Genomic DNA, 17,175 nt, shown 5'->3' with positions numbered 1-17,175 from the left:
AGAAGACCAACACAAGCCTCCCACATGAACGAAGTCTACTAACCATAGAGTGCTGCAAAATTTAAGCTCTAGGGTAAAAGGCATTAAAGTTCTTTTATTTTTATTTTTTTTTTCAATTTTTATTTATTTATGATAGGCACACAGTGAGAGAGAGAGAGGCAGAGACACAGGCAGAGAGAGAAGCAGGCTCCATGCACCGGGAGCCTGACGTGGGATTCGATCCCGGATCTCCAGGATCACGCCCTGGGCCAAAGGCAGGCGCTAAACCGCTGCGCCACCCAGGGATCCCTAAAGTTCTTTTAATGAGTAGACCAGAACACACCTAGTTAAACTTTCCACTTTCTAGACAAGATCCAAATACTCCCCACTGCAGGCAAAGAGAAACTCTGCAGAGGACTGACCTGAGGAATAGAGCAGTCATAAGAGAAGCACAGTGCACACAGCATACACCACAGATCTTTCCTGAGGCACCAAGTGCTAGCCAGTATATGACCTCCTCTTCATAAAACCATTACTCTTAGGAGCTGTAAACATAATGGGCTTTCCTGACATAGAGAAGACAGAGACATTAACCAAAAGCCAAGATAAAGCAATTCATCCCAAAAGAAAGAACAATGGGTCACATCTAGGGATCTAATCACAACAGATATAAGTAATACACCTGATACAGAATTTAAAGCAACAAACATGAGGATACTAGCTGAGCTTAAAAATGCATAGAAAACACACCAGGGAATAGCTTACTGCAGAGATAAAAGACCTAAAAACTATCAGGCCAAATTAAAAATGCTATAACTGAGATGCAAAACTGACTGTATATAATAACCATAAGGATGGAAGAAGCAGAGGAGTGAATAAGTGATATAGAAGATAAAATTATGGAAAATAATGAATCTGAAAAGAAGAGGGAAAGAAAAATGGTGGATCACAAATATAGACTAAGGGAACTCAGTGACTCAGTAAAGCATAATAACATTCATATCATAGGAATTTCAGAAGTAGAGCCTGGGTGGCTCAGTGGTTGAACATATACTTTTGGCTCAGGTTGTGATCCCAGGGTCCTGAGATCAAGTCCCACATTGGGCTCCCCACAGGAAGCCCTCTGCCTATGACTCTGCCTCTCTCTGTGTGTTTCTCCCGAATAAATAAATAAAATCTTTTTAAAAAATTTAAAAATGGAATTCCAAAAGTAGAAGAAGAGGGAAAGAATGCAGAAGGTTTATTTGAGCAAGTTATGGTTGAAAATTCCCTAACCTGGAGAAGGAAAAAGACATTCAAATCCAGGAGGCAAAGAGAACTCCCATCAAAATCAATAAAAGAAAAAAATCAATAAAAGCAGACCAACAACAAGACAGATCATAGTAAAATTTTTGAAATATAGAGATAAGGAAAAAACCTTAAAAGTAGTAAGGGAAAAGATATTCCAAACCAATAAGGGAAGACAAGTAAGGTTAGCAGAAGATCTCTCTACAGAAACTTGCAGACCAGAAGACAGTGAAATGATATGTGCTGAATGGGAAAAATATGCAACCAAGAATACTCTAAACAGGAAGGCTGTCATTCAGAATAAGAGAAATTAGAATTTCTCAGACAAACAAAAACTAAAAGAGTTCATTACCATTAAACCAGAGATGCAAGAAATAATATAGGGGACTCTGTAAGTGGGAAGGAAAGACCAAAAGTGACAAAGACTAGAAAGGAATAGAGAAATATCTCCAGAAACAATGACAAAACAAGTAACAAAATGGCAGAATTCATATCTATCAAAAATCACTCTGAATGTAAATAAACTAAGAGCTCCAATCAAAAGACATAGGGTGTAGGAATGGATTTAAAAAATACCCATTTATATGTTGCCTACAAGAGACTCATTTTAGTCCTAAAGACACCTGCAGACCGAATGTGAGGGGATAGAGAAACATTTATCATACTAATGGACATCAAAAGAAATCCAGAGTAGCAATACTTAGATCATCTAGATTTTAAACCAAAGACTGCAACAAGAGATGAAGGGCAGTACATAATTAAGGGGTCTATTCAACAAGATCTAACAATTGTAAATATTTATGCCCCCAAATAAGGAGCACCCAAAGATACAAAACAATAACAAACATAAAGGAATTCATTGATAATAATACAATAGTAGGGGACTTTAACATCCCACGTACAGCAATGCACAGATCATCTAAGCAGAAGATCAACAAAAAAATAATGCCTCTGAATGACACACTGGACCAGATGGATTTAACAGATATATTCAGAACATTTCATCCTAAAGCAAGAGAATACACATTCTTTTCAAGTGGACGGGGGACATTCTCCAGAATAGATTACATACTGGGTCACAAATCAGGCCTTGATAAATACAAAAAGATTGAGATTGGGAGGGAGTTCAGATGGTGGAGGAGTATGGGACCTAAGTTTGGCTCTCAATACAGTTAGTTATAAAATCATTCTGAACACCTGGGAGATCAATCAGAGAGCTGAGAAGTGCAGTAACTCTATAATTAGAAAAGCAAGGAACACCTCACTCAGTGGATGAGTGTTTTCCTTCAGCTCAGGTCATGATCCGTGGTCCTAGGATCAAGTCCCACATCAGGCTCCCCACAGGGAGCCCTCTGCCTATGTCTTTGCCTCTCTGTGTATCTCTCATGAATAAATAAATAAAACGTTCTTTAAATGACCAATTTTTGCAAGGTAGGAGTTGTGGAACTTGAATTCCAGGTGATATATTAGAGGATATTAGGGGAGGAGGATAAGCCTGCTTAAAGAGGCTATTATAAGCAGCAAGTGCAAAATCAGAACTAACAAACATTGTATGTTCTCATTTATTTGGGGAATATAAATAATAGTGAAAGGGAATATAAGAGAAGGGAGAAGAAATGTGTGGGAAATATCAGAAAGGGAGACAGAACATAAAGACTCCTAACTCTGGGAAATGAGGGGTGATGGAAGGGGAGGAGGGCGGAGGGTGGGGGTGAATGGGTGACGGGCACTGAGGGGGGCACTTGACGGGATGAGCACTGGGTGTTATTCTGTATGTTGGTAAATTGAACACCAATAAAAAATAAATTTATTATTAAAATAAATAAATAAATAAAATAAAAAGAAAAGAGAAAAAAAAAAAGAAGTCTGCTACAGTGGGGTACATCCCTGGCTTAAAGGTGCTCAGGTGCTGAGGCATGGTGGAATCCCAGGTGGGACAGTGTGGTCTCAGGGTTCCCAGGGTCACAAGAACGGGGGTGCCTGAGTGTGGCAGAGTTCCCAGGCAAAAAAGTGGGGAAGCCAGCTGAAAACAGGAAGTCTAGGCTTTCTTCTCTGTGTTGCAAATGTGAACTGCTGCATGGTTGTGCAACTGCTTTCCTGGCAGGAGTCTAGTAAAAGGCAGAAGTGTGGTGAGGCTTTCCCCTCCCTCCTCCAGGAGGAACAGTGCAGCTTCACACTGCAAGAGCCCATAAAATTTAGTGTTTTGAAACTCAGTTGCTTGTCTGAGATAAAAATGCTGAGTCATATGATTGGGTGAACAAAGAGTTCATACAGAAATGGGAAACAAGAATAATTGGCTGCTTAAAATAATTTGTTCCAACTCTCTGAAGAAAATCCATGGTATTTTGATAGGGATTGCATTGAATGTGTAAATTGCCCAGGTAGCATAGGCATATCACAATATTTATTCTTCTAATCTATGAGCGTGGAATGTTTTTTCATCTCTTTGTGTCTTCCTCAATTTCTTTCAGAAGTATTCCATAGTTTTTAGTGTATAGATACTTTATCTCTTTGGTTAAGTTTATTTCTGGGTACCTTATGGTTTTGGGTGCAATTGTATATGGGATTGTTTCCTTAATTTCTTTCTTCAGTCTCATTGTTAGTGTATAGAAATGCCACTGATTTCTGTGCATTTATTTTGTATCTTGCCACATTGCTGAATTGATGTATGAGTTCTAGCAATCTTGGGGTGGAGTTTTTTGTGCTTTCTATATACAGTATCATGTCATTTGCAAAGAAGAATTCAAACATCTCTCTTCTCAGATGACATGATATTCAATGTAGAAAACCCAAAAGACTCAAGCAAAAAAATTACTAGAACAGATACAGGAATTCAGCAATGTCTCAAGATATAAGATCAATGCACAGAAGTCAGTAGCACCTCTGTACACCAGAAAAATGAAACGGAAAAGAGAAATCAAGGAATAGATATAATTTTCAATTGCACCAAAACCCATGAGATACCTAAGAATAAATCTAACTCAAGCTAGTTTGTACAGATAGGCAGTACAAACTATCTGTACTCTGAAAACTATAGAACACTCATGAAAGAAATTGAGGAAGACACAAAGAAAGGAAAAGTATTCCACATTCATGGACTAATGAATAAATATGGTTAAAGTGACTTTATTACCCAAAACAATTGACACATCAATGCAATCTCTATCAAAATACCATTGTTGATTTACACAGAGCTGTAATCAGCAATCCTAAATATATATGGAACCAGAAGAGACCCAGGATAGACAAACCTCTTGCTAGACATCTCCAAAGCAAAGGGAAATGCAGCAAAAAAATGATTTATTGGGACTTTATCAGGATAAAGTTCTATGCAGCAAAGGAAACAATCAACAAATCTAAAAGCAACAAATGACATATCAGATAAAGGGCAAGATCTAACATCTAGAAAGAACATATCAAACTCAGCACCCCCCAAAAATGCAAAAAAATCCATCCCAAAAATGGCCAAAAGACACGAACAGACATTTATCCAAAAAGACATAAAAATGGCCAACAGACACATAAAAAATGCTCCAAATCACTTGGAATCAGGGAAATACAAATCAAAACCACAATGAAATCCCACCTCACACCTGTCAGAATGGCTAAAACTAGTAACACAAGAAACAACGGTGTTGGCAAAGATGTGGAGGGACTTTTGGTCGGAAGATAACTGTTGCAGGCACTATGGAAAACAGCAAAGAGGATCCTGAAAAAGTTAAAAAATAGAGCTACCCTATGACTCAGCAATTGGACTGCTAGGTATTTGCCCCAAAGATACAAATGTAGTGATCTGAAGGGGCATTTTCATCCCAATGTTCATAGCTGCAAGCCCACAATAGCCAAACTGTAGAAAGAGCCATGATGTCCATCAACAAACGAATGGATAAAGAAGATGTGATATATAGATATAGATATAGATATAGATATAGATAGATAGATATAGATAGATAGATAGATAGATAGATAGATAGATAGATAGATAGATAGATAGATATACACACACAATGGAATATTACTCAGCCTTCAGAAAGGATGAATAATCCTTTTACCGTTTACATCAATATGGATGGAACTGGAGTGTATTATTCTGAGTGAAATAAGTCAGAGAAAGACAAATACCATATAATTTCATTCTTATGTGGAATTTAAGAAACAAAACAGAGGAACATAAGGGAAGGGGGGAAAAATAAAATAAGATGAAAATTGTTTCTTTCACTGTGCAGAAGCTTTTTATGTTGATGAAGTCCCAATAGTTCATTTTTGCTTTTGTTTCCCTTGCCTTCAAAGATGTATCTTGCAAGAAGTTGCGGTGGCCAAGTTCAAAAAGGGTGTTGCCTGTGTTCTCCTCTAGGATTTTGATGGAATCTTGTCCCACATTTAGATCTTTCATCCATTTTGAGTTTATCTTTGTGTATGGTGTAAGAGAATGGATTAGTTTCATTCTTCTGCATGTGGCTGTCCAATTTTCCCAGCACCATTTATTGAAGAGACTGTCCTTTTACCAGTGGATAGTCTTTCCTGCTGTGTCAAATATTAGTTGACCATAGAGTTGATGGCCCATTTCTGGGTTCTTGATTCTGTTCCATTGATCTATGTGTCTGTTTTTGTGCCAGTACCACACTGTCTTGATGATCACAGCTTTGTAGTACAACTTGAAGTCTGGCATTATGATGCCCCTGGCATTGGTTTTCTTTTTCAATATTACCCTGGCTATTTGGGGTCTTTTGTGATTCCACACAAATCTTAAGATGATTTTTTCCAACCCTCTGAAGCAAGTCCATGATATTTTGATAGGGATTGCATTGAATGTGCAAATTGCCCTGGGTAGCATAGACATTTTCACAATATTAGTTCTTCCAATCCAAAAGCATGGAATATTTTTCCATCTCTCTGTGTCTTCCTCAATTTCTTTCAGAAGTGTTCTGTAGTTTTTAGGGTATAGATCCTTTACCTCTTTGGTTAGGTTTATTCCTAGGTATCTTATGTTTTGGGGTGCAATTGTAAATGGGATCAATTCCTTAATGTCTCCTTCTTCGGTTTCATCGTTACTGTATAGAAATGCACAGATTCAAGATAAAAAGCTTCTGCACAGCAAAGGAAACAATCTATAAACCTAAAAGACAACCTACAGAATGGGAAAAGATATTTGCAAATGACATATAAGATAAAGGGCCAGTCTCAAGATCTATAAAGAACTTATTAAATTCAACACCAATGAAACAAACGATCCAATCATGAAATGGGCAGAAGACATGAACGGAAATTTCACCAAAGAGGACATACACATGGCCAACAAGCACATGAGAAAATGCTCCACATCACTTGCCATCAGGGAAATACAAATCAAAACTACAATGAGATAACACCTCACATCAGTGAGAATGGGGATAATTAACAAGGCAGGAAACAACAAATGTTGGAGAGGATGTGGAGAAAGGGGAACCTTCTTGCACTGTTGGTGGGAATGCAAGCTGATGCAGCCACTCTGGAAAACTGTGTGGAGGTTCCTCAAAGTGTTAAATATAGATCTGCCCTATGACCCAGCAATTGCACTGCTGGGGATTTACCCCAAAGATACAGATGCAGTGAAACGCCGGGACACCTGCACCCCGATGTTCATAGCAGCAATGTCCACAATAGTCAAATTGTGGAAGGAGCCTCATTGTCCATCAAAAGATGAATGGATAAAGAATATGTGGTATATGTATACAATGGAATATTGCTCAGCCATTAGAAACGACAAATACCCACCATTTGCTTCGACGTGGATGGAACTGGAGGGTATTATGCTGAGTGAAATAAGTCAATCGGAGAAGGACAAACATTATATGGTCTCATTCATTTGGGGAATACAAAAATTAGGGAAAGGAAATAAATGGAAAGGAGAGAAAATGAAGGGAAATATCAGAGAGGGAGACAGAACATGAGAGGCTCCTAACTCTGGGAAAAAAAAAAAAAAACAAGGGGTAGTGGAAGGGGAGGTGGACAGGAGGACAGGATGACTGGGTGACGAGCACTGAGGGGGGCACTTGACGGGATGAGCACTGGGTGTTATACTATATGTTGACAAATTGAACTCCAATAAAAAAAGAAAGAAAGAAAGAAAATTGAGAGGGAGGCAAACCATAAGAGACTCTTAACTATCGGAAACAAACAGGGTCACTGAAGGGTAGGTGGGTGGGAGGATGGGATTACTGGGTGATGGGCGTTAAGAAAGGTACATGATATGATGAGCAATGGGTGTTTTAATGCAACTGATGAATCACTAAATTCTACCTCTGAAATAAATAATACACTATATGGTAACTAAATTGAATTTATTTTTTTATTGGTGTTCAATTTACTAACATACAGAATAACCCCCAGTGCCCGTCACCCATTCACTCCCACCCCCCGCCCTCCTCCCCTTCCAACACTCCTAGTTCGTTTCCCAGAGTTAGCAGTCTTTACGTTCTATCTCCCTTTCTGATATTTCCCACACATTTCTTCCCCCTTCCCTTATATTCCCTTTCACTATTATTTATATTCCCCAAATGAATGAGAACATATAATGTTTGTCCTTCTCCGACTGGCTTACTTCACTCAGCATAATACCCTCCAGTTCCATCCACGTTGAAGCAAATGGTGGGTATTTGTCATTTCTAATAGCTGAGTAATATTCCATTGTATACATAAGCCACATCTTCTTTATCCATTCATCTTTCGTTGGACACCGAGGATCCTTCCACAGTTTGGCTATCGTGGCCATTGCTGCTAGAAACATCGGGGTGCAGGTGTCCCGGCGTTTCACTGCATCTGTATCTTTGGGGTAAATCCCCAGCAGTGCAATTGCTGGGTCGTAGGGCAGGTCTATTTTTAACTCTTTGAGGAACCTCCACACAGTTTTCCAGAGTGGCTGCACCAGTTCACATTCCCACCAACAGTGTATGAGGGTTCCCTTTTCTCCAGATCCTCTCCAACATTTGTTGTTTCCTGCCTTGTTAATTTTCCCCATTCTCACTGGTGTGAGGTGGGATCTCATTGTGGTTTTGATTTGTATTTCCCTGATGGCAAGTGATGCAGAGCATTTTCTCATGTGCATGTTGGCCATGTCTATGTCTTCCTCTGTGAGATTTCTGTTCATGTCTTTTGCCCATTTCATGATTGGATTGTTTGTTTCTTTGGTGTTGAGTTTAATAAGTTCTTTATAGATCTTGGAAACTAGCCCTTTATCTGATATGTCATTTGCAAATATCTTCTCCCATTCTGTAGGTTGTCTTTGAGTTTTGTTGACTGTATCCTTTGCTGTGCAAAAGCTTCTTATCTTGATGAAGTCCCAATAGTTCATTTTTGCTTTTGTTTCTTTTGCCTTTGTGGATGTATCTTGCAAGAAGTTACTATGGCCGAGTTCAAAAAGGGTGTTGCCTGTGTTCTTCTCTAGGATTTTGATGGAATCTTGTCTCACATTTAGATCTTTCATCCATTTTGAGTTTATCTTTGTGTATGGTGAAAGAGAGTGGTCTAGTTTCATTCTTCTGCATGTGGATGCCCAATTTTCCCAGCACCATTTATTGAAGAGACTGTCTTTCTTCCAATGGATAGTCTTTCCTCCTTTATCGAATATTAGTTGCCCATAAAGTTCAGGGTCCACTTCTGGATTCTCTATTCTGTTCCACTGATCTATGTGTCTGTTTTTGTGCCAGTACCACACTGTCTTGATGACCACAGCTTTGTAGTACAACCTGAAATCTGGCATTGTGATGCCCCCAGATATGGTTTTCTTTTTTAAAATTCCCCTGGCTATTCGGGGTCTTTTCTGATTCCACACAAATCTTAAAATAATTTGTTCTAACTCTCTGAAGAAACCTAGGAATAAACCTCACCAAAGATGTAAAGGATCTATACCCTCAAAACTATAGAACACTTCTGAAAGAAATTGAGGAAGACACAAAGAGATGGAAAAATATTCCATGCTCATGGATTGGCAGAATTAATATTGTGAAAATGTCAATGTTACCCAGGGCAATATACACGTTTAATGCAATCCCTATCAAAATACCATGGACTTTCTTCAGAGAGTTTGAACTTCTTCTTAAAGGGGAATTTTAAGAGTCCCCCTTAAAATTTCTTGCAGAGCTGGTTTGGAGGTCACATATTCTTTCAGTTCCTGCCTGTCTTGGAAGCTCTTTATCTCTCCTTCCATTTTGAATGAGAGCCTTGCTGGATAAAGTATTCTTGGTTGCATGTTCTTTTCATTTAGGACCCTGAATATATCCTGCCAGCCCTTTCTGGCCTGCCAGGTCTCTGTGGAGAGGTCTGCTGTTACCCTAATACTCCTCCCCATAAAAGTCAGGGATTTCTTGTCTCTTGCTGCTTTAAGGATCTTCTCTTTATCTTTGGAATTTGCAAGCTTCACAATTAAATGTCGAGGTGTTGAACGGTTTTTATTGATTTTAGGGGGGGGATCTCTCTATTTCCTGGATCTGAATGCCTGTTTCCCTTCCCAGATTAGGAAAGTTTTCAGCTAGAATTTGTTCAAATACATATTCTGGCCCTCTGTCCCTTTCGGCGCCCTCGGGAACCCCAATTAAACGTAGGTTTTTCTTCCTCAGGCTGTCGTTTATTTCCCTTAATCTATCTTCATGGTCTTTTAATTGTTTGTCTCTTTTTTCCTCAGTTTCCCTCTTTGCTATCAACTTGTCTTCTATGTCACTCACTCGTTCTTCCACCTCGTTAACCCTCGTCGTTAGGACTTCTAGTTTGGATTGCATCTCATTCAATTGATTTTTAATTTCTGCCTGATTAGCTCTAAATTCTGCAGTCATGAAGTCTCTTGAGTCCTTTATACTTTTTTCTAGAGCCACCAGTAGCTGTATAATAGTGCTTCTGAATTGGCTTTCTGACAGTGAATTGTAATCCAGATTTTGTAACTCTGTGGGAGAGAGGACTGTTTCTGATTCTTTCTTTTGAGGTGAGGTTTTCCTTCTAGTCATTTTGCTCAGTGCAGAGTGGCCAAAAGCAAGTTGTATTGGGAAAAAGAGAAAAAGAGAGGAGAGAAAGAAGGAAAGAAAAGAGAAAGAGGAAAAAAAAGGGGAAGAAAAAAACGAAAAAAAAAAAAAAAGAAGAAGAAAAAGAGAAAGAAAAAGAAAGGAGAAAAAAAGGGGGTGGGGGAAGGAAACAAATCAAAAAGCAAAACAAAACAAAAACAAAAACAAAAACAAAAACAAACAAACAAAAAAAGAACCACCGGGGAGTATCTTCTGATTCTGTGTACTTTAAGTCCCTTGGCTTCTCCTGGAAGTTGTCAGTCTAGCTGGTCTTCTGGGGGAGGGGCCTGCTGTGCTGATTTTCAGGTTTAGCAGTTGGGGAGCTGCTGTGCCCCTGCCTGGTGCAGGGCTCAGTGGGGGTTGTTTACCCCGTGAGGCCGCAGGAGGAACAGCCCCAGTGGCGGGGCAGCTCTGGAAACCTGGATTCAGCTCCAGGAACTCCGTCTGCAGGGCCTGGAGGCTCCGGGGCGGGGCCGCTGATCTGCTCAGCTCGGGGCAGGAGCTTCCTTGCTGTCCTGGGCCCTCCCGGCCTCTGCCTGTCCCGGGGGAGGCGGGATCCTGGGCTGTGTCCCGGCGCCCTGTGCTCCGGAGCCTGCGCTGGTGGATTCGCCCTCCCGGGCCGCGCAACCCCCTCCGCGGAGCCGCCGCCCGAGCACCCCCGAGCTGCTCCTGGAACCCCGCAGCCCCCTCCGCACGGAGCCTCTTCCTCTGCCCGAGCCCCTCCGAGCTGCTCCCGGGGCCGTGCAGCCCCCTCCGCGGAGCCGCCGTCCGAGCTCCTCCGAGCTGCTCCGGGTCCCGCCGGGTCCCCCGTGCGCGCTGCAGCCCTTAGGGAGCTCGGCGCACTCTCCTGGGTGCGCAGTTGCTCTGTTAGTGTCCCGGGGAACCCGAGGGCATCCTCGCCCTCCTGGGTCCTGCTCCCACTCCCCACGAGCCCCTTTCCGCCCGGGAAGGTCGGTGCAGCTCCTGCTCCTCCGGGACGGGGCTCTCCTGTCCTGGGGACACTCGCCCCGGCCTCAGCCCGGCTCCTCGCGGGGCCCCTCCCCCTTGGAGGCCTTTGTTTCTTTACTTCTTTTTCCCCGTCTTCCTACCTTGATAGAAGCGCGAACTCTTCTCACTGTTGCATTCCAGCTGGTCTCTCTTTAATTCTCAGGCCGAATTCATAGATTTTCAGGATGATTGGAAGATTTTCTAGGTAATTTGGTGGAGACAGGTGATTTGGAGACCCTACTCTTCCGCCATCTTGCTCCTCCCCCCCTAAATTGAATTTAAATAAAGAATTAAAAGATACTGAGATTATATCATGGATATTTTCTGAGCACATGCTATGAAAGTTGAAGTCAACTACAAGGAAATTTTTGAAAGACCACAAATACACGGAGGTTAAACAAAATACTGCCAAGGAATGAATGGGTCAACCAGAAAGTTAAGGAAGAAATTTTAAAATACATGGAAACAAATGAAAATGAAAGCAGAATGGTCCAAAACCTTTGGGATATAACAAAAGTGATCACATGAGGGAAGCATATAGCAATACAGGCTACCTCAGAAAGCAGAAAAATCTCAAATATGCAACCTAATCTTATACCTAAAGGAGCTGGATAAAGAACAACAAAATGAAACCTAAAGGCAGCAGAAGATGGGAAATAATGAATACTAGAGCAGAAATAAATGATAGAGAAACTAAAAGAACAGTACAAGATCAATGAACCAGGAGTTGGCTCCTTGGAATAATCAATACAAATGATCAACCCCTAGCCAGACTTATTAAAAAGAAAAGAGAAAGGATCCAAATAAATGAAATCATGAATGAGAGAGGAGAAATCACAACCAACACCACAGAAAAGCAAAAAATTGTAAGGGAATTTTTTTTAATAATAAATTTATTTTTTTATTGGTGTTCAATTTGCCAACATATAGAATAACACCCAGTGCTCATCCCGTCAAGTGCCCCCCTCAGTGCCCGCCACCCAGTCACCCCCACCCCCTGCCCTTAAGAGAATATTATTTTAAAAATTATATACCAACAAATTGAGCAATCTGGAAGAAATCAATAAATTCCTAGAAACATACAAACTACCAAAACCGAAACAAGAAGAAATAGGAAATTTGAACAGATGGATAAACAGCAAAGAAATTGAATCAGTAATATTCTCCCAAAACACAAAAATCCAGGGCCAGATGGCTTCCCAATGGAACTCTACCAATAATTTAAAGAAAAGTTAATACCTACTCATGTCAAACTGTTCCAAAAAATAGAAATGGAAGGAAAACTTCCAAACTCATTCTATTAGGCCAGCATTACCTTATCCCAAAACCAAAGACTCCACTCAAAAAGATAATTATAAGCCAATATCTCTAATGAACATAGATGTGAAAATTCCCAACAAGATACTAGCAAATCTAATAAAACAACATATTAGAAGAATCGTTTATCACAATCAAGTGGGTTTTATTCCTGAGCTGCAAGTATAGTTCAATATTCACAAATCAATCAACATGATACACCACATTAATAAAAGAAAGGATAAGAATCATATGATCTTCTCAGTAGATGCTGATAAAGCATTTGAAAAAAATACATCCATTATTGATTTTAAAATACCCTCCACAAAGTAGGAATAGATGGAACATACCTCAACAACATAAAGGCCACATACAAAAGACCCACAGCTAATATCATCCTCAATGGGTAAAAACTGAGAGCTTTTTTGGGGGAAAAAAAGGGAACAAGACAGTGATGCCCACTTTCACCACGGTTATTTAGCATAGTACTGAAAGTCTTAGACTCAGCAGACAACACAAAAAATTAAAAGGCATCCAAATCTGGGGCGCCTTGGTGGCTCAGTGGTTCAGCATCTGCCTTCAGCTCAAGCTGTGATCCCAGGGTCCTGGGATGGAGTCACATATCAGGTTCCCTGCAGGAAGCCTGCTTCTCCCTCTGCCTATGTCTCTGACTGTGTGTGTGTGTGTGTGTGTGTGTGGGTCATGAAGAAATAAATAAAATCTTTAAAAAAATAAAAGGCATCCAAATGTGCAAAAAGGAAGTCAAGCATTCCCTCTTTCCAAATGACATGATACTCTATGTAGAAAACCCAAAAGACTCCACCAAAAAATTGTTATAACTGATACACAAATTCAGTACAGGACATAAAATCAACATAAAGAAGTCAGTTGCATTTCTATACACCAACAATGAAGCAGAAGAAAAAGAAATCAAGGAACTTATCCCATTCACAATTTCACCAAAACCCATAATATACCTAGAAATAAACCTAACCAGAGAGGAAAATGATCTGTACTCTGAAAACTATAGAACATTTATGAAAGAATTTGAAGATGACGCAAGGAAATGGAAATACATTCCATGCTCATGGATTGGAAGAACAAATATTGTTAAAATGTCTATGCTACCCAGAGCAATCTACATATTCAATTCAATCCCTATCAAAATATTACCACCATTTTCCCCAGAACTAGAACAATCCTAAAATTTGTACAGAACCACAAAAGAACCTGAATAGCAAAGCAATCTTGAAAAGAAAAGCTAGAGGACCCACAATGCTAGACTTCAAGCTTTACTACAAAGTTGTGATCATCAAGACAGTATGGTACTGGCACAAAAAAAGATACATAGATAAATGGAACAGAATAGAGAACCCAGAAATGGACCCACAACTCTATGGTTAACTAATCAACAAAGCAGGAAGGAATATCCAATGGAAAGAAGACAATCTCCAACAAATGATGTTGAGAAAACTGGACAGTCACATGCAGAAGAATGAAACTGGACCACTTTCTTACACTATACACGAAAATAAATAAATTCAAAATAGTGAAATACCTCAATGTGAGACAGGAAATCATAAAAATCCTAGAGGAGGACACAGGCAGCAGCCTCTTTGGCATCAGCTGCAGCAACTTCTTGCTAGACATATCGCCTGAGTCAAGGGGAACAAAAGCAAAATGAACTATTGGGCTGCATCAAGATAAAAAGCTTCTGCACAGTGAAGTAAATGATCAACATAACTAAAAGGCAACCTATGACATTGAAGAAGATATTTGTAAATGACATATCAGATAAAGGGCTAGTATCCAAATCTACAAAGAACTTATCAAACTCAACACCCCCCAAAAAAAATCTAGTGAAGAAATGGGAAGAAGACACAAGCAGACATTTTTTTCAAAGAAAATATACAGATGGCCAGCAGACACATGAAAAAATGCTCAACATCACTCATCATTAGGGAAATATAAATCAAGACCATGATGAGATACTATGTCCTAGCTGTCAGAATGGTGGAAATTAACAACACAAGAAATAACATACGTTGATGAGGATGCAGAAAAAGAGGAATCCTATTATACTGTTGGTAGGAATGCAGACTGGTGTAGACTCTCTGGAAAACAGTATCGATCCTCAAAAAGTTAAAAATAGAACTACCTTATGACCCAGCAATCGCAATACCAGATATTTACCAAAAGGATACAAAATTACTTATTTGAAGGGGAACATGAACCCCAATGTTTATAGCAACATCAGCCATTATCAACAATGGCCAAATTATGGAAAGAGCCCAAATGTCCATTGATTGAGGAATGGATAAAGAAGTTATGATATATATATATATATAATGTGTGATATATATAATGGAATATTATCTATATAATATATATTAATGGAATATTTAATGGAATATATAATGGAATATATAATATATATTAATGGAATATATTAATGGAATATATAATATATATTAATGGAATATATAATGGAATATTACTCAGCCATCGAAAGAATGAGATCATTTGCAATGACATGGATGGAACTAGAGTGTATTTGCTAAGTGAAATAAGTCAGTCAAGAAAGACAAATACCATATGATTTCATTCATATGTGGAATTTAAGAAACTAAACAGATGAACATAGAAGAAGGAAAACAAGATAGAGATATAAACCATAAGAGATTCTTAAGTATAGAGAACAAACTGAAGGTTGATGGATGGGAGGTGGGGGGGGAATGGGTTAAAAGGTGATGGTATTAAGGAAAGCTCTCATTGTCATAAGCACTGTGTGTTATATGTAAGTGATGAATTACTGAATTCTACTCCTAAAACTAATATTGCACTATATGTTAATGCAGTAGAATTTAAATAAAAACTTGAAACAAAAAAAGAAGAAAATAAATTTAATAATGTTTAATCTCATCCAAACCATTTCCATTGTAGGTAAAGTATATGACACTCAAAAGATTAACTTGTTCATATCATGCACCTAATTAGAAGTGCTGCTGCAACCAGGGTATTGGTTTCTGATTCTCAAACCTCTTTCCACTCTGCCTGGGGGCCTGTTCATACATGTGTAATACTACATTCTTTCATCTCCAAGTATAAATTTAGGAGTGTCTGAAATCTTGCCAGTCTACTGAACTAATTAAATTCACCTTTACTGTATATGTTTGAGTGTTTATACGTGTGTATATGTATATAGATCAAATATTTATGAATGATTCCAATAATCCTTTGAATTGAATGAAATGACTCCACATTCATTTGAAGCTTAAATGTAATGCAAAAAATGTTATAGTCCAGATTGCTAATACCCTCAATAATTTGTTTTAGTCAATCTGAAGGCAATTGTTCCTTTAAGTTATACCAAAGTATCCTAAAACAATTGAGTGACATATTCTACTTTTTAAAATTTAAATTCAATTAGCCAACATATAGCACATCATTCATCTCAGATGTAGTGTTCAACAGTTTATTCGTGGTGTATAACACCCAGGGCTCATCACCTCACGTGCCCTATTTAATGTCCTTAATTAATTAATTTTTTTCCACTTCTAGATCTAATTGATTAAGCCAAGTCTCCACACCAGGAAACTGGACTTTCCTTCCAAGCTAGCATCTAGGATACAATTTTCAGGGCCCTAGGGCAGGTCAGTGACACTGGTCTCCTCAAGATCAATTCCGGAGTGCAACTTGCCATCCTTGGCGGCCGCCCAGGGCATGGAAGCAGAGGTCCACCTCACCGCCCAGTCTCCTGCTTTGCTGACCAAGGTGACACCACCTAAACCCTTCAGCTTTGACTTCATATAACCCAATGACATGTCGGCTGCCTCTTCCAGGGTCTTTCCTTGTTCTACCTGGAAGAGAGTGAGTCTGGCCAGATTCACCTTCAGGATGCTCTCCCCGTGCCCCGTTGTTGAAATGGCGCCAATGTCATTGTCAGCATAACCGCCAGATCCTATGCATGGGGTGTCCCCAACACGGCCAACCATTTTATTAATGATACCACCCGTGGAGGTCCTTAATTCCCAATTACCCCATCCCCCCCCACCCATCTCCCCTCCAGCAACTCCCATTGTTTCCTATAGTTTAGACTCCCATGGTTTTTCTCCCTCTCTGATGACTTCCCCCTCAATTTTCCTTCCCTTCCCCTATGATCCTCTGTGCTGTTTTCTATATTCCACATATGAATAAAACCATATAATTGTCTTTCTTTAATTGACTTATTTCATTCAGCATAATACCCTCCAGTTCCATTCACATCAATGCAAATGATAAATATTCATCTTTTCTGACAGCTGAGTGTATATATATATATATATATATATATATATATATATGTATATATATATATATTCCCACATATTCTACATCTTTTTTATTTTTTAAGTTTTTAAGTTTTTATTTATTTATTCACAAGAGACACACAGAGAGAGATAGAGGCAGAGAAACAGGCAGAGGGAGAAGCAGGCTCCACGCAGGGAGCCCGACGTGGGACTCAATCCCGGGTCTCCAGGATCCCGCCTCCGGCTGAAGGCGGCACTAAACCTCTGAGCCACCTGGGCTGCCCTACCTCTTTTTTTAAAAGATTTTA

General features: G+C 39.5%; 1 protein-coding gene across 1 annotated transcript; it reads right to left on the bottom strand.

Moving 5' to 3' along the window:
* Positions 1 to 16,122: 16,122 nt before the first annotated feature.
* On the bottom strand, positions 16,123 to 16,596 carry LOC112665037 (isoaspartyl peptidase/L-asparaginase-like). Its single transcript, XM_025454862.3, has one exon. The coding sequence runs from the start codon at positions 16,571 to 16,573 to the stop codon at positions 16,223 to 16,225; it is 351 nt and encodes a 116-aa protein (XP_025310647.1). The 5' UTR covers positions 16,574 to 16,596; the 3' UTR covers positions 16,123 to 16,222.
* Positions 16,597 to 17,175: the final 579 nt, after the last annotated feature.

This window comes from Canis lupus, chromosome 17 (genome assembly GCF_003254725.2).
Source record: "Canis lupus dingo isolate Sandy chromosome 17, ASM325472v2, whole genome shotgun sequence".
Classification (NCBI taxonomy): domain Eukaryota; kingdom Metazoa; phylum Chordata; class Mammalia; order Carnivora; family Canidae; genus Canis; species Canis lupus.
This window is presented reverse-complemented; position numbering and strand designations above follow the sequence as displayed.